This window comes from Fukomys damarensis, unplaced genomic scaffold (assembly GCF_012274545.1).
Source record: "Fukomys damarensis isolate Sample0158 unplaced genomic scaffold, DMR_v1.0_HiC HiC_scaffold_2, whole genome shotgun sequence".
Lineage (NCBI taxonomy): Eukaryota > Metazoa > Chordata > Mammalia > Rodentia > Bathyergidae > Fukomys > Fukomys damarensis.
The window spans coordinates 52604133-52623736 of NW_022900914.1; the positions used below are offsets into that span (position 1 = coordinate 52604133).

Below are 19604 nucleotides of genomic sequence, written 5' to 3' on the forward strand. Positions count from 1 at the left end.
TTTGGCGGTCTTTTTTTTACTTCATTTTTTTTTTTTTTTTTTTTTTTTTTGTGGTACCAGGGATTGAACTTGGGTCCTTGTGCTTGCGAGGCAGGCCACCGAACCACTGAGCTAAATCCCCGGCCCCCTACTGCAATCTTTTAAAAATAACACTTATAATATAATGCAATGTTCAAATAACACATACCTTTATAATAGGAATACATTTGATATGCTCATAATCTACTTAATAGAGTCACAGTATGATTCTATACAATTTTGCTCATCAAGATAATACTGAAAAGTCCAAATTCTACTTTTAAATATAAATTGAAAATTTCTGCCTCACAAGTGCAAGGTCCTGAGTTCAATCCCCAGCATATTAAAAAATAATGACTATGATAGAGAGAGGGCATCATTATATTAGGAGCAAGAAATATCTTGAAAATCAGAAATATATACACTAAAATAAGTTCGACCAGTTTTCCACCAAAATGTGTAAAAGATGTAAAAATATTTCTTTTTCTATTAGAGATGGTCTATTTTACTTACAAAGCAGCTCCAAATTCATGCATATAGACAATCACAAGTGGTATTGGTTGTACAACACAGTTCAATCATGACTGATCAATTTAGCTTTAATTTGAGGACACATCTTTCCTAATGAAAAGAAAAAAAAAACTTCAAATTTTCCATCTCATAAACATAGTTTGTAAAATAGCTATTGTCCATGGTACACTGCTAGCTATCCTGTTACTAACCTAATGAGCAATAGCTAAACTATTTTAACAAGCATATATATTTAAAATGGACATATAATATTTATATGAAGAATATATAGTATTCATATAGAATATTTTCCATAGAATATTTTACAGATAATTCAAAGGTGAATATCTCAGTTTTATATATTTACATAAGCAATATGCATAGTTTAAAGTTGTTCATATTTCAATATTATCATCCAGACATGTTATGAACATTTCTATTATAATTTTATTAACACTGGAAATTAATAATTTTTAAAATATTTACTTTCTTGCAAGGAAAAGAAGGTGATGGATTCTTAGTGTATTTAATATATATGTTTTCCATGTCTTCTATTTACATTTGATTTAGGCATTTTATAAAATATTGCCAATTTATATCTCTGTGTTTCCTAAGTTGCCTTGTTCTTTTCCTTTGCCTATTTTAATGTAATATCCACTATTTTCTTATTGATTGGTTTGTCTATCAGCTCAGATGTCTACTTAGTATAAACTATTTTCCACCTTACTATTCTGCATATTATATTCCTCATTATAACTTTCCTTAAGGCTTTATTGTGCAAAAAATTAAACTTTTGTATTCCCCCTACTAATCAATAATGACCTTTTCCTAATACAGGCAAATTGGAAATTTTAATTAAAGGAATTATGTCTTTTCTCAGGGGAAATAGTTCCTATAAATGTTTTCTAAGAATGAAAAAGACTCACAAAACATGTGAGTTCCTATTAATGGACTCTAAAGGCAAAAAAATAAAAGGAGTCTTTTTAGCTAAATGGTTGCATATTGAGGTCAAACTCTTATGTAAAATAAATAGGACACACATGTAAATACTGAATAGTTTCTCTAGTGTGAGAAACTAAAACTGTAAGTAAGGATCAAAATGTATAATAGATCTTGTGAAATAGGAAGAAAAGGGGTAAAGGGGTAGGGAAAGTGGGAGGAGTAAGGGAAAGGAAAGAAAGGAAATGAATAAATATAAGAAAAGGAAAAAAATGGAAACAAAGTGTAAATCCAGAGGGTTGGAGGGCTTGAAAGGAGGGCAGGGCATGGGGAAATTATAAGAACTCAGATACATCGTGTAAGGGTAAAAGTTCCCAATGATGAATGGAACTGTATTGTATACCTAAAATGTACCAAGAAATGTAATGGGAACAAAGGCGCCTTTTTATCTGTGTCCTTATTTTTAGTGCTCAACCTCTACTACTCTTCTCTGAACCCCACTAACACCTACATGCATCTTTTCTTGGTATTGAAGAATCTCACACACTTCCACTTATTCATTTATGTGGAAAACTATTATTATCTTTAAATGACATGAATAAGTATCTTGTTTTTTATAAAATAGTTAACCAGTTCTGTTTTTCTTATAGCCCAGTTGTCACTAAAATGAAAATGTTGATGTATAAGTATAATACTTTACTTATAAATTGGTGGCTTTTCATCCAAGCTTTTAACTTTTGCACTCCTAGGGAAGGGGGCCTTTCGTAAACATGCAAGGGATATTATCAAGAAATTGAATACTATAATTTATAAACTTCATTTTAGAGCTATATATTCAAGTATCTTCCGCATTTTTCTTATGTGGTCCTAGAATATATACAAAACTGATTATTTAAAAGTATATTGATCTCTGGTGTGAATAAACTGTAATAGTACATAAGATCCTAATGAGATAACTGACATTATGAAATGGGAAGAAAAGGACTAAAGATGTAAGGAAAGTGGGAAGGGTAGGGGAAAGATAATAAGGGAAAAGAAAAAAAAATGTGAGAAAATGAAAAGATCGAAATGAAGTGTTTGTAAATGGGGAGGGGAGGAGGGGGTGAAGGGAGGGCAGGGACAAGGGGAAAAAACGAGAATCAAGACCTGTTAATATAAAGGTACAGAATCCCAATGATGAATGTAACTGTACTGTATACCTAAAATGTACCAATAAACTCAATTAAAAAAAAAAAAAAGAAGTATGGGGCCAGTGATGTAGTTCCGCAGCGCAGAGCCTACCCTGCAAATGTGAGGCTCTGAATTCAATTTCCGGTACCAAACCAAACCAAACAAGACAAAACAAAACAATATTGATGAGGTGGCATGGTGGGCAAATGTGTAATTTCTGCTGCTTGGCAGACTGAGGCAGGAAGATCATAAGTTCCAGGACAACCTGAGCAACTTACTGAGGTCCTTGCTCTAAATAAAAAAAGTTCAAGAGAGTGAGGGAGATAAGAATGTAGTTTACGGTTTCTTGTATTCAACTTTCAGTACTCCAGGTTGGGGAAGAGAGTTAGTACAGGAAAATCAACAGTAAATATGTAAGTCATCTTACCACAAAGCAACAAAAGCCACAAATTACTTTCAGTAGTAAAAAAACAATCTGAAAAGTTTAAAAATAAGCACTTTTTAATTTAAGTCTTTCTTTCAATTAATTTTATTTGTACATTTAACGTATACAATATAATGACATTCATTGTTGAAAATGTGTACCTTTATATAATTAATCTTGCTTCTTATTTTTCCCCATTCCCTGCCCTCCCCTCAACTCCTCCCTCCCTCCCTATCTACAAGGACTTTGTTTCCATTATTTTTCATTTTCTCATATTAATTCCATTCCCTTCTTTCCTCTCCCCTATCCCTCTCATTTCCCAGTTGCCTTTGTCCCTTTTCTTCCATGTCTTATACAAAGAAAACCAAAAAGAAATTTCTGGTTCGGGACAATCCTAAAACTATCATGAAAAGAACAGAAATTATAAATTATAGTTAAAGCTATGATTGTAATGCATCCTTCTAATGAAGAATAGAATATTTCATGACACAAAATGCTAAAGTCAGTTGCAAACATTACTTATAGTAACATATTATTTATATTAATTATCTAATATGTTCAATGAATAATATAATTCAACAATTTATGGCAGTCTTTTAACAGAAGAATAAATTAGGGGTGTTTTCTTAAGCAGTAAAATTACAGACGATTCAATCATTTTTCTCCTCAGATGTACATTATCAATTTCTCTTCTAAAATGCTACATCGAAAGAGGCAAAAATAAAGGCCAGAGGGCCAGAGATTTAGCTCAATGGTGCCGCTGCCTGCCTCGCAAGCACTAGGTCCTGAGTTCAATCCCTGATACAAATAATAATAATAATAATAATAATAATAATAATAATAATAATAATAATAATAACAATAATAATAACAATATTTTTTAAAATGCCAGAGTGTGTGGAATAATAAATTTTAAGGGAGTATGTAATAATGTATGTTTACAGAGATGTGTGGATTTTATTCTGTAAATGTGAAAAAATTACGTTATACAATGCTAACTAACCTCATTAAGAATGATTTACTAGGCTTTCTAATGTTCTCCAGAGACATAGGAAATGGGACTAGAGAAAAGAACAAGAGATGAAAAGTATTAAAGAAAAAAATAGCTTGTAGATCACATTGTGTTACTGCTAGAAACAGGTTCATTTCAAGAAGACCTTGTGTGGATTCAAGAAAACAATTTTGAGAAAATCAACAAACAATATAGAAAATAAAAGAGCATAAAAAGGTACATCTAAAAAATTTCAAGTGATATAATAATGTATGGGCAATTCCATGGAAAAAAATCCAATAAACTTCAAAAAAGAAACTGTCAGTTACAGAAAAATCCTAAAATCAGGTTTATCAAGGCTTTGGCTCATTTCTGTACAGATGAGTATTTCAAACAGGTAAAAATAGACAAGTTATATGCTTTATATCTTCCTTTCTAAAATCTACTTTGATATGCATATTTATCAAATACATAGGGAATTAAAATTATATTTGATATTGTTTAACTTCTCCATAATCCCATCAGGCAAGAATTGTTAATTTCATTTTATTTATAAGTCAGTCTCAAAGATGTGCTGTATCTTCTTCAGTATTACAGACATTCTAAATTGTAGGATTAGTTAAAGTCTCATGCCAGTCCTTTCCTTGATATTACTGGCTGTATATTAAATAATTTTCTTCCCTTCTCTATTTTTCCTATAACACATATTATCAAAATTGATTAGGACCTGCACGGAGGTGTTGGAAGCAGTATTTCAAACCTTACTTATGGAACGTTATTTGTTGCAAACACAAAGTGTGATTCAAGATAAAATATTAATTTAAAATTAGAATTTATGTATGCAGATAGTATTTATTATTCAAGACAAAGCCTGGATTTCACAACATTTCAGCTACAGAGTGTCAAAACCAATATTCACTCCTTATTCCACAGTCTCTTCTTTTAATTATTAGAGTTCTCTTAATTTATTCACATATCTTTGTATATTTAAACAGATTCTCTTATACATTAGTAGTACTGTTTCCACAGAAAAGATATTATTGACAAATTTGAATGGGAATCTATAAGTGAGAAGTGTATTTCTTACCACCCATCCTGACATAAACACAGTGATTCCTCTACTGGAACACGATCTGCATTTTCAATCTGATAAAGTGAAGTTTTATTTGTTCTTATCATTTCAAAGTCAATTACCTATGTAGCGCTGTAAGTGGCCTCTGATGTGAAGACAGTGTCTGCTATAATTGCCACAGAGAATTTCACAATTTCTCTCTCTCTAAAAACAAAAACAGATTTAGTCTTGATCCATCGTGCACAGTGAAGGATCTTCGTGTTATTCAGTATTCATTTTTTTATATAAGGATTTTTCTGTCTCTTAAGTAATTTAGTTTCCTTGTTGACCTTTTCATTAATGTCAATGTCTGTTTTTTTTTTATATATGAAACTAAATGTGAAAAGCTCTTACTAAGATCTGTAACAGTGGTCATAAAACTGTATAGGAACTCTGAAATTCTGCAAATGAATATTTTTCTGTTAACAATGTACAGATGACCAAAAATAAACATCAAATAGGCAGTTCACTTTGTAAAAGCTCTAGAGGTTTCAAACAGCAAGTCCTTGGGCTTTAATGGGCAGTGTGCTCCTTAGCAGGATGCTAATCTCCTCAGGCTCCTAAACAAAGGTAACTAACAGACAGGGAGCTTTGACTGGAAAGCAGTGTGACCTGCAGAAACTGCACAGCACAACGCTGCCTTCTAAGTTCTCCTGAGTCACAGCGGGTCTCCGGGTTAGGGAAGAATTCTTCCAGGGCTCCCTGTCATCCCCTGCCCTCCCTTCCTGTCATGTCCATAGCTCTTCAGCCCTCTTCAGAACAACTGGATACTTCACCTTCTCACAGAGGCCTATCAATCACCTAGTATTTGTGTTATAGAAATATGAAAAGAAGAAACATTTTGGGAAAAATAAGTGCATTCAAGTAAAACTTATGACACTAGGTTTTCCCATCCAAGATCTTATTTCATCTTTATTGCAAACTTATTCTGGCATATGGTTTTGATACCACTGCCCCAGCCAGATAAACAAAGCAAACTCAGAGAGCAAGAATGCTGTGTGAACATTGCCAGAATTCAAATTTGTTGTAAAAGAGAGACGGGGTCTGACTCCGCCCATGTCTTCTATTAAATGATCTTGGTCACCATTATAAACCTCAGCAAATCCTGTCTTATCAGTTGACCTATGGAGATTTCTATTTTTAAAGATGAGCAGGTTCCGGGATCCACAGAATGGGAAAAGCGGAACACTTGCAAAAACATTTCCAAAATGGTTGGCTCTAACAGATTGCTTGCAGCTGACTCAAAGTGTTCAGTCTCCCTTAGAGATGCGTTGCGTGACTTTTTGTGCTGTTTCACCAACAGAATGTTTTATTTTCTTTCCATTTTAATATGTTAATAATTCAAAATGTAAGTGCAGCCCATAGAAACTTACCAACCTCCTCCCAGGGTTAATGTCCAGCTGTTCATTAGACAATCTTTCAACTATTGTGAAGGCAAGGGGACTCAGGCAAATCGATTAATGCATCATTTCAATTCCTAGTTATATTCCTTTCTCCCTACTCCATACTGCCACTATTAAGAAAACAGGCAAATTAAGTACTACCAGAAGTGAGGGGTAAAAAGAAAATGCAAGTTATAAAAGCCCACAATTTTCAAAAAGAGTAATTCAGATGAGTCATTAAGTATCATTCTCCAACACTGATACACAAAAAAAACTTGCTACATTTAGTTCTTTTAGGGGTGTGCGTGTGTGTGTGTGTGTGTGTGTCTGTGTGAGTGTCTGTGTTTGTGTGTTTATTTCTTTCTCTTTATAACTGGAATGTACATCCAAATGCAACAGAAAATAACTGAATCAGGCAACACATTCTAAACCTACACAGGTAACAGGACCTAGAATCGACAAAAGGTCTGTCAGATATGACCTATACGGAAACACAATACATGTCACCTATTTGCCCACTCTCCATGTAAAGATTACCAATTGATCCACTAGGGATTTTTCTTTCATTGTCTTCTGCACCTGTCAGGAGTATCAACTTCATTGGACATAATTCTCATGCTCTGTTCTGAATTGTTACATGGATTAGCCCAATGAATTCTTGCTACAATTCTGGGAAGAAATTATTATTATTTTCATCACTTTTCAGTGGAGAAACTTGAGGCTCTGAGGTGTAAAATAACCTGCATAAGAGCATGGATTCAAGATACGACAAAGCCACACTTTAAATCAGCAGTCTCCAGTGCCTGATTTTTAAATGATGAACAGTTAACAAAGCAATAGGAAATTAATAGCTCGCCTTGCTAAAGTCTATGCCTTCTTTTCCATTTCTTTTTTGTGCATTACAGAAATAAGCTGGGGTAGGTAGACTCTGCCTTTGTCAGGAATTCAAATATCAGGTTTTATAAAATTAAAATAATACAAAAATATTGAACCTCTAGATTGTGGGGCTTGATCATACTACAGGATACAGATGAAGCCAAGGAAAACACAATGGCAGACAGGTACCATTTGGTGCTTTAGGGGCCGGAACTTGGGAGTATAAACAGAGTAGCTTCTGTTTGTAGGAGCCACTCTGTTTGTACTTCCAAGTTCGTTTCTTCTTGATGTTAGATCATGATATTGGACTTGTGGTAATTGTCCCAAGCATCTTTTGTCAAATTCTTTCTGTGAATCCATAACATAGTATGAATTTGAAGACTAATATAATTATTCAAAACAAGAAGGTTAACTTATTACATGTGACTAACATAAGAATTAGGTGAAAGTTGTTTGTTTTTTATATTCTAGTTATTTGGAGATATGACAGTAAGTACAATATGTACCAGTTCACTTAGCAGGCAGGGATAGTTTTAAAGATATGGTATGCATTTTATGAACTAGAATTTTCTAACTACTGACACAAAGACAATGAAAATACTCTAACATTTCAAATTGGATGTCACCTCTTTCATGGCAATGGATGGCTAAACATTTCCTGCTATTGAATTATTGTTTTTTTAAATAAAATAATGTATGTAGGATATGTATTATGAGTGACCACCAATGATTATCATTAGTTTGAAGTTGTGGATGCTTTATTCATTATGATTTGAAAGGATCTTTATTCTAACTGTGAGAGAATAAGAGGAATATTTATTTCCCATGATTTCCTACAAGATATTGGTGTATGAGTCCACATGAGATTTTTGAGACTTCAAGAAATAAAGGTGGAGAAAGAAAAAGATGAAGCACAAATTACCATAAAACACAAGCATTTTTAAAGCAAAAGAATTCATAGAAATATTCACACACATACATATATACAAATACACACAATTTAGTACCTACTTATGATTAATTTTCAATTCTACATAAACATATTAGAAAATAAAACTTGAAAAATTACAGAGAGGTTATATTTCAGAGAGCAAACAATTAAATAATATTTTTAAAGAAATTTAAAGCTCTTGTATAATGTTAAAGATCTACACATTGTTAGACCTAAATCAATAAGGCAAATAGATTTCCTCTGTCAGTCTAACAGAAATACTTGGCAAGTATCATCAAAAGCTCATTTAAAAATTATTGATTCTTTTTTATTTAGGATATATTTTATTCAATAGGTGCACTAACTGACAGTAACAGAAAAATAATACAACTTCGTTGTTCATCCTAAAAATTGTCCTCTCTAGTCCAAAATGCCATGCTTTTATGTTAATTTCCAAGTTACAAAGCATGTATGGACACCCCAAGTATTTACATAACATAAGAGAGTTCTTCATCTTCAGTGAAAATCAAAGAAGATTATGCAGTGTTTTCTGTTTTGTTTATTTTGAAGGTAGGTGAGTAGAGAAGATAAGGTGATTAAGTCCTGGGAAGAGGGAAGCTCTGGGTAATGAAAGAATACAAATGACTCTGAAGATGAAGTGAAATCTGAAAAAAAATGTGGAATAAGAAAATTTTGAGAGCTTAATTTGTAAAAAAATTAAAACCCTTATCTAATAAGCTTCACTAACATTAGTTTTGGTAAGCATAGTAAATTAATCATATAGGTAGAGCTGAGTTTGTAATGATCTTTAATCATAATAGCTTAGAATTATTGATGATATTATATGATCATAAATTTTATCATCCTATATAAAAATACCTCATCCTATTTATAAATATATCTCAACATTTTGAAGTAGGTGCTTTATTTATATACATTTATTTATATAAATAGGAACTCAGTCTTAAATGGTTCATCTAAGACTGTAAATCATATGAGTTGTATTATCATTAGGCAATAGCCTAATAAAATGAATTTAAGCTTCAGTTTTTGACTAGTTTTGAATCTGACTAAAGGGAAACACACACAAAGATTGAACAATGTGTTGCCACAACAGGGAGGCAATGTGAATGAGACACCAACACGGGACTTTTGATTTCTGGGTAATCAATCACTTAGACCAGAAAGGTGAATTATTGTGTATGAAACTTCAGTTGCTTATAGTCCAATGCTAATGCTTCTGATATATTCAATATTATTTTATTTCCTTGGTACTTATCCTCTTCCCTTTTATGGTGGATCATACTATACTGAATTAAGGAATTATTTACTTATTTTCACAAGGTTAATGATCTATATTGAATGAATGACTATATTTTTGAGTGAGACATGAAAATGCAAAGTGGTCCATTGCTAATATATGAAAGAGAAATATATATATATATATATATATATATTTGACATTTACAAATAATTTTAGCACTAGAAAATATAAATCTAGTTTTAAATTTTTCACTTGATTAAAAATATATGCTTGCATGTTACAGATGTGCAGTTTTCCTTTTGTATTGATGAAGTCACATCCCTTTTGTTGCTGTTAACAGTTAATAAATCATAATCTTGCAATCACTGAATTTAATTACTATAACTTGAGTTTATGCAAGCAGAAATAGAAGTTAATAGTATTTTTGTGAATGAATAAATAGCATCAAAGAATATCTGTGTGTTGAATATTTACAAGACTAAGAAAATTTAGGATGAAAATACGCTCAATAAATTAAGATGTTAAGTAGAATTAAAAATTCAAAAATTGGTTTCTCTTCAATAGGTTATTTGCAACATGTATCTTATCATGTTTGCATTTTTTTTTTTTTTTTTTTTTTTAAAGGGTTAGACAGGGTCTACTATGTAGTTGACTGACCTGGAACTATGTAGCCCAGGCTGGTCTCAAACTCATAGTGATCCTCCTGCCTCAGCCTCTGAGTACTGGGATTACAGGCATGAGCCACCACACTCGGCTCATCATGTTTGCTTTTAAAATTTATTTTTGACAAACATCCATTTGTGAGGTAATTTACTATACTCACGGATATAAGAGGTAAAGACAGTATAAATATAAGAAACTCAATTCAAATGCAGAGAATAGAACAATAAACAATATTTTTATTTAAAGTTAGTCATATAATTTGATTAAGAAGACAAAGTAACCGAGCTTTGCAAAACATAAGAGGACATCACTATGACTTAGAAAAGTGACTACAAAATTTGAACCAGGTCTTCAACAGCAATGATTCTCCAAGAAGATAAAATAAGACACAGTGTGTCTACATAGAGGAGAAACGATGATAAAGTAAACAAAATATCATTATGTAGTTGTGGCATGCTGAGCTGCTGCTACAATGCTTAATGAGGATTACCAGGATTTGAACTCAGATAACAGGTTGAAAATTATATATAAAGACTAGGATTTAGGATGTTATCAGAAAAAGTGAGGGAGCCAAGATTTTCAAGTACAAGTGGAATGCAACAAAAATGAATATTGTCAGTTTCCTCCATGTATATGTTTGATGAGGGACTTTATTTTCTAAAAAATAATTTCAAACCATGCATCATACTCTATAGTATACAGCTAATAAACATTCAGTGATAATTCTATATCTGTACATCTTCTACAATGAGCCATAAAGACCAAGTGATCCCTGCTTCACATTTTTGCCATATCCATTTTCTTCCAACACAATAAAGAAATTCCATCAGAAATAAATGGGAATGACAATTTTCCCAGTGACAGGTAACAATGTTATTTAAAAGATATTGAAAATGAATTTTCAAGAGACAGAGGCGGGGGCGGGAGGAGACTATGACTTTCTGTGGTGGTATAGTTTCTATCTTGGAAAAAATAAAATAATTTCCTCACATTCTTTCAAGTAGAATTTTATGTAAGAACCATTATGTAATCAGTTTGTAAGGACACTAAGAAAAAGACAGCATAATTATGAACTTTGGATTATTACAATGAATCCAGGCTAAGCAGACATTTTGTGTAAGGGAAAAACACTATATTAATGACAAAGTTTTTAAAAAAAATCTATTTTGGGAGGTGAAACAAGAAGGCAAAGATCCTCCAGAAATTGTCTCCCTACAAACCACATCGAACAGCCGTTCAGACACCAAACCAAAAGCAATGCAAAGCGGGTGAGAGACCACACTGCCTGCTTTTTATATTTTTAAAAAATGCACTAAAGAAGGTGGAAAGGAAAAAGCTGTTATATTACCTTGTCTGCAATCCAAACTCCACAGCCTGTAGAGAGAATTATTTTGGTTTGGGAGAGAAGGGAATTGACTCTAGACTTTAGACTTGAAACCCAGCCCCAGGCCTATCACAGTGAATTATAAAACTGGGCAAAGCGCTGAAACTCCTCTTACCAGGCTAACAGCAGACTGATCCCCAGAGACTGTCTTTGCCAACTTCTCTTACCCTCTGATGCAAGTGCAGAGAGTGAGACTCTAGCTCCGAGGGATTAACACACAAAAGGTAGAATAAAACTTTATATTGGAGTTCAGTATCAGGCCCTTGTATTAAGATTCAGCACTAAGGGCTCCACAGTGTCTATAGCTTATAGATGGATTCACTATTTTTGCTCCAGAATCAGACAGAGGCCTGCCTATCCATGAGACGGTTTTAGGTTTCTGGCCTCTATTATTGTCACTGTAAAGTGGGCCTGAGGCACATATCTTCTAAGATTGTGCACACCTCTCTGGCTGGGAGCCTCAGGTGTCTTTGTGACAGCCTTGGTCACCAAAAGACGGAGCCTATCACATCTTCTCCAACCTTGAGCAGCACAACAATAGTTAGGAATGTGCTCAGAGACTACGTTCTAGACTTGCCCTGATGTCAGATCCGACCCTGGTGGGATGGATTCGTGTTTCAGGCTGATCAGTGCTTCCTATGGTGTGTACCACAATGTGCTGCTGAGAGTCCAGCTCCTTGAATCTGTGAGTTGTAGGTGGAATCCAGTTTATCAGTAGCTTTGGGTAACAAGAGGCCGACTTCACATGCACTAGCCCAATCTCAGGCATCATAGAATGAAAAAAACACACTTATTGGGTATTGAACAGGGCAATAATCTCAGATCGCTGAAGATTAACACTGGCAAGACCCTAAGAGTCCAGAGAAAAATTATCCTTTAGAAATAAAAATCACAACATTCCCAGACAAAAATTGAGAATATGTCAGCATGAGATATGATTTGTAAGAAATGCTAAAGGAGTTTTCCAAATTAAAGAAAGATAAATTATTGAATAAAAAGAAAATATTAGAGGACTTTGAAAACTAACTTATAGAAGTGACTCTACAGATTTAAAATATTTTATCATTGAAAACAGGTGTATAAACCAGTCCTATCTTTTTAGTAAGAAAATTGATATAAAACAATTAAAATAACAATAACTCTATTAATACATTAAGAGTTAAAAGATAAAGAAAATTGTAACATGGGATATAAAAAATTCAAAATAGGAGTAGATTATAAGTGTAAAGTTTGCGAAGTAGGTACATTTTTCTTACTGTTTTGTTTGCTTCTATTCTTATTTTTATAATCACATTAGCTTGCTATTATTTTGTCTTTATTATAATCAAAATATTTGCTTAGCTTCATATTTACTAAAAAACCAAATCAATAAACGACAAAATAATTAAAAACTCAAAAAGCACTACAACATTAAATCACTTAACCATAAAGAAAGATAAAAGAGAATGAGACAAAAAGAACAGAACAACAATAAAACTAGAAAGGAGTTGATGAAGTGAATAAAGTATGATCTTAACTGTCAATAATTAGATTAAGGGCAAGTGGATTAAATTATCCATTTAAATGACAGAATGACTAAATGGACAAAAAAGCAATGCCTAACTTTATGTTGCTCACAAAAAAATTATTTTACTTCTAAGGACATAAGCAGACTAAAAATGAATTGATGAAATAAGATTATATACATAGAACCCAAAACAAAGAAGGAGTAGCCTAAAAATAGACAAAGTTATAAAGGGTTAAGTAAGCAAGAAGAAATAATAGTAATATACATGATTATCATATATAATGACATATATGAGAAATATATAATATGTATTAAAATTTTCATCACCCAAGTAGTATAAAACAGCTATTGATAAAAGTAAATGCAGAAATAGACACTAATAGATTCAATAACAGGAGATGCACATTATCACCTCACTTTTAGCAACTGACAGATTTTATAGACAGGAAATCAAAAAAGAAACAAAACAGTTAAATTGCACCCTAAATCACATGCATTCTACAGACGCTGACACACTCGTCCATGTAAAACTGTAGAATACGAATTCTTAGTTCATAGAACATGCTCTTGGACAGATCATTTGATAAGCCATGAAAAAGAATGTCAACAATTTATAAAAAATTGGAATCTTATTGACCACTTTCAGTATAACTGAAAATCATTGACGAAAAATGTTTGGAGGACTGGGCATTTGGCTCAGTGGTTCCACCACACCACTGCTTTGCAAGCACAGGGGCCCAAGTTCGATCCCCGGTATACACACACACACACACACACAATCCCTAATTTCCCTGGTTTAAAGAAAAAAAGGTTGGAAGTTATAAAACTATGTAAATTGATGAAAATACTTTTGGACAACAAGTGCTTAAATAAATAAATAAGATAGGAATTGAAAGATTGTGAAACAAAAACTACACTCCAAAACATATAATATAAAGCAAAAGTAATGGAGATACAAAAGTAAAGTGGAGGGGTGGGGGATTTAGCTCAGCGGTTCGGTGGCCTGCCTTGCAAGCACAAGGACCTGAGTTCAATCCCCGGTACAAAAAATAATAATAATAAGTGGAGATATAAAAACAATCAACATCGCAGAACTCAAATAATCAAACTATTGCTATATCTCCAAGAACTAGAAACAAAAGAAAAAATACACCCAAAATTAGGAAAATAAAATAATGGAGAAAGGAAATAGAGAATAATAACAAGATAATAATAATAATTTCATTAATAAAATGAAAAAGTTACTCTTCAAAAACAAAGAAAAAATTATAGTTCAACTAAGAAAAAACAAGATTAGACAAAGAAAGACCTATACAAGATTAAATTAACAATATGATGTACAATTTGGTAAACTAGGATAAACGACAGATCCTGAGACACATGAACTTAACAAGATTTAATATAGAAAACATAGAAAATCTCTAAAGATCAATAAAAATATTGAGGATATAATTGTACATAAGATCCTAATGGTGTAATTGACAACCTGAAATAGGAAGAAAAGGGCTAAAGGTGTATGGGAAGTGGGAAGGGTAGGGGAAAGGACATAAGGGAAAAGAAAAAAAATATGAGAAAAAGAAAAAATGGAAATAAAGTATTTGTAAATAGGGAAGGGACGAGGGGGTGAAGGGAGGGCAGGGGTAAGAGGATAAAATGAGATCCAAGACCTGTCAGGTAAAGGTATAAGATCCCAGTGATGAATGTACCTGCACTGTATACCTAACATACACCAGTAAACTCAATGAGAGAAAAAAATATTAAGGATAAATCAGTAATAGAGAATCTTCCAACCATGTCAACACCAGAACCAGAGTAGTCAGCATCTCTGCTGAGTTATGACAAAAATTTAAAGACGCACTCCCAATTATCTTTAGATTATTCAAAAACACAGAAGGGGGAATTCTTCCTAATGCATCTTATGAGCCCAGCATTACCCTGATATCAATACCAGATAAATTCACACAACAAAGATAATCATAGACCAGTTTTTGTTTTTTGTTTGTTTGTTTGTTTGTTTTGTACCAGGGATTGAGGTTGGTGCCTTGCACTTTTGAGGCACTAAGCTAAACCCCCACCCTGACCAGAATTCTTGATGAGCTCAATGTAAAAAAGTCCTCAATATAATGATTGCAAAATAAATCTAAGAGTACATTAAAAAGATTATTCACCACGATCAAGTGAAATTCATCTAGGTGCATAAAGATAGTGCACAAAACAAAATACAAAAAAAGGGTACATTACAAGAGAATTAAAGATAATTACTTACCTCAGTAGATACAGAAAAGCCATTTGATTAAATATAATGCCACTTTATGACCCAAAACAATGCAAAAATTAGATACAGGAAGAATGTTATAGTTAAGGCATTTGTCATAAAACAACAACTGTCATTTTCCTGAAATTCCAAAGCTTTCTCTCTAAGATCTGAAAAAATAAAATTGAAATTTTACCACTTTAACCCAACTAGTGCTGAAAGTACTAACTACAAAAGTTAGATAAGAGGAAGAAATAAATTAATGTACTATATGATTAATATATTATGAGTAATTTATTTAATGTTATATGAGCACTCTTTAAAAATGTATATAATTTTATATTCATATATAATTCATGATATATAAAATTAATATAAATATAATACATCATATTTATAATTATAACCATATCTGTAAAGGATAAATTCAGCAAGGTTGGAGGCTATGAACTTAATATGCAAAATTGGTATCAATGCTACTTAAAAAAGCTAATACTTTTTAATAGAAATCTGGAAAGCCATCTCATTTAGAAAGGAGCTAAAGGTGTAGGGAAGGTGGGATGGGTAGGGGAAGGGTAATAAGGGAAAAGAAAAAAATGTGAGATAATGAAAAGATGGAAATAAAGTGTTTGTAGATGGGGAGGGGAGTAGGGGGTGAAGAGACGGCAGGGACAAGGGGAAGAAATGAGAACCAAGACCTGTCATGTAGAGGTACAAGATCCCAACAATGAATGTAACTGTACTGTATCCCTAAAATGTACCAATAAACTCAATTAAAGCTGAAAAAATTACTATAAAATTAAAATACTTAGGAATGAATTAAAAAACAAGTGAAAGTTATTTGTAATGAAAACTATAATATATTAATGAAAGCAATTAAAAGGATATACAAAACCAGAAAACAATCTGTATTCTTAGGTTGGCTAAATCAATATTTTAAAAATGGCAATACAATCCAAAGCGATCTACAGACTAAATAAAATCTCTATCAAATACAAATTTTCTTTAAAGAAGAAACTATTTTGAATATGTTTCCATAAAATGTTGTGTTTGATGATATAGACCATGTAACCTGATATAAGCAATGTACAATGTATATATGTTTTAAATACCACATGGTACTATTGCATACATAATTTGCATGTTTTAATGTATTCATTAACATTAAATTAATGCATAAATTTTCTCAAACATAAGGCATATCACTTGTGATTAAACATATAGTACCTGTATAAATTTTGAGAAATTTAGTAAGTAATTGGGAGTATAAGAACTATTATTGTACTATTTTACCTTAGACATATGTTGTGATTAATTACTGCCCTTTATATACTTTTAGGTAATTGCACTAAAATTGGTAAACAAACTAATTAATGCATACTGATGTGAAATTTGTTGTTTTATAAGGATAATACAAATCCTATGATAGAGATCTAAAAATCTCAGATCTGTACTAAAACGTATTTTCTCATTTGAATAAATTGTATGAGTTAACGTAGTACGTAGAAAGTATGCAAAATTAAATAGTTAAGTACTTCTATGTGTACAACTAATTTAAAGTATATGAAAGGATTATGCTTTAATTTCATTTATATACTAGCTAACTAACAAAAATTAAAAATTAAATGGAAAGTGCAACATGTTGAAACTTTATTGGAATTTTAATGACATACTTGCATATCTATAAAGCAATATAACAAGCTGTTCCTTAGTACAATGTGCAAATAAATGTGAATTAATTTCTAGTATTACGCCCTATGTAATGGAGAAGTAATAAAAGTAATTTGCATCTTTTCTTTAGTCAGTCACATAAAATAGTTGCTATAGTTGACCCTGGTTCTAAGAAGATCATACATGAGGTAGTAAACTATTTGTAAGAGGTAGGCACTCTGATAATATAAATCAACTTGTGACTCTAAAGTACAATAAAACATTACTCAGCACCCTATTTAACAGGTATATGAATATGTAATACATAAAATGAAGGCCTAATGGTCTTGCTATATATCTAGACTTTTCATCGCTACCCTATGATATATGCTTCTGATATCTGAAATGTTCTCTTCTCCAGAGGACTATGATCTGTCTAAACCTGTGAAATTACTACTTTTATGTAGCACATAGTACATGATTTGCTTCCACGGGTAAGTGCTTAAATTTACATTAACATAGAATTATATTTTACTGTTTATTTGTCTTCCAAAGAAATGCATTTTTATTACTATTTGTAGAATTAGCCCTACTATATAAAATATTTAAGCATTCATTTCTAGTAAATCTCTTACTTGTGGTTATAGAAATTAGCAGCCTTTTCTGGTACACATAAAATGTTCTATAACTAGTATACTTTGATAAATATTCATTCAACTTATCAAAGTATACAAAAGTAGAAATGATAAAAATTGACATGACATTGAATACTAATATAGAGAAATATTTTTTCCAGATATTGGATATCTATTTGGAACTGTGAATTAATGGGCCCAGACTCAGATTTTTCCGTAAAAGCCCCAGCTCTTAGAATATACATTTTGTGTCATGAAATAGTGCTCCCTAAAAATATCGAGACAAATATTTAATCCTCACTTTTATATCCACCTTTTTCTCAGAGGCTCAGGAACTACACCACAAAGAAAATTGGCAAGCAAATATTATCACTCATAACATTCACGCACCTTCTATGTCTGTAGCACCAAATACCAGAAATAGGACAGTATGTGTCTAAAATGAATGGGCTCAGCCTTGCAAATTTATGAGCATGAAGAAAGAGGAAATCATAACCGTACAGACAAAATAAACAATTGCTGAGTCTATCTGATAAAATTTGAAGTAAAATAGAGCTAAAAAATGTAATAATGCGACAAAAGGGAGAACTGAAAATACGTTAGATATTCAAGCGAATACTTTATTCATAAATATGGAATGAATCTAAAGCAAAAGCAAAACTAATGTGGAAAGAAATACAGTATGTCTATAGAGACTGAAGTTCCACTGATAGAAGGGCATATGCAGCAGTGAGAACATTACATTTTGGAAAGTAAACTCTATAGAGAAAAATTCTTAGAAGATAATATTTTTGTCATTACAGAATGTGGATAGCGGCGGTCCATAATAAAAATTGGTCTTTTTCCACCCTATCTTGCTGCGATGTTTAAGAAAATTAGGCAGTCTAGTCGAAGGAAGATGGTACCTCATTACGGTCCAGAGCCAGTGTTGGGGGGCGATGGGGGGGGCTGTGACACCCGTAGAAATTTAACAGAGTCTATAACCCTCTTGGTTCAAATTACAGAGTTGCTGAAGAGCAGATAAAGTAATTCAACAACCTAAGGACAAGGCAAAGCAATCTGTAACTGCAAACACTGTATCTGAACCTATTTTACTCAGATTTAGGTAGAACAACATGTGGGTCTGGGGAAGAAATATTACCCAATAAATGAAAAGAGACAAATCAAACATTTTCAGATCTTTTGCAACAGTTCAGAAAATGATTCATTTTCATTATAATGATAAGCTAGCACTAAATCTGATATTTATCAAAGAGGATGTAATAGCCAAACTAGAAAGCAAGTTTGTATTTATAAGCAATAGAATAAGAAAATATAATAAAGGATCAGTGACAGAAACAGAAACAGAGAGAAACGGTAAAAAGAATCCAGAAACAGATTGCATACATGGATAGAAATACAATTTACCTGATAAATGTTACAATTATTATTTATCAAGTAAAAAGGAAATACTACAAAAATACTTTTATCATCAAACACACTGAAATTTAAGTATATGAGGTAATGCAAATACTAAATAGTTTAAAAATTATACTGCAGTGAACATATATAACAAAATGTCATGTTATATTGTCAACTAAAATTTTTAAATCATTTTTGAATACAAATAATTAAAAAAAAATTGAAGAGAAAAATATGATCCATTGGAGCCATTGAAGAGAAACACTTGGCTGAAAATTAAAATGAAACATGAGAAAAATTAAAAAATAATTGCAAGAAGGAAATATTGAGAACTCATCAGATAAAGAAAAATTAAGTGAAGAATCCAGAAAAGGAAAAACATGAAAGCAAAAAGTAATAAAGAAATAAAACAGGCAAATAATATAATTTAAAACAAAAATGTTCCTAAAATTAAAAAACATAATATATTGATTGAATTGACTTATTGTAGTTTA

At 32.0% G+C, this 19604-nt stretch overlaps 1 protein-coding gene across 4 annotated transcripts in view; it reads right to left on the reverse strand.

Annotated features, from left to right (window-relative positions):
- Lrrtm4 (leucine rich repeat transmembrane neuronal 4) overlaps positions 1 to 19604 on the reverse strand; it is a 684133-nt gene that overhangs the window by 631930 nt on the left and 32599 nt on the right. Inside the window, exon 3 of one of the 4 annotated variants that reach the window (XM_033765074.1) lies at positions 8726 to 9017. The exons of the other annotated variants lie outside the window; for them this stretch is intronic. Coding sequence (XP_033620965.1) covers positions 8949 to 9017 — 69 coding nt within the window. The 3' untranslated portion in view covers positions 8726 to 8948. Of the gene's footprint in view, positions 1 to 8725; positions 9018 to 19604 lie in introns of those variants that run through there. 4 annotated transcript variants of the gene reach the window in all.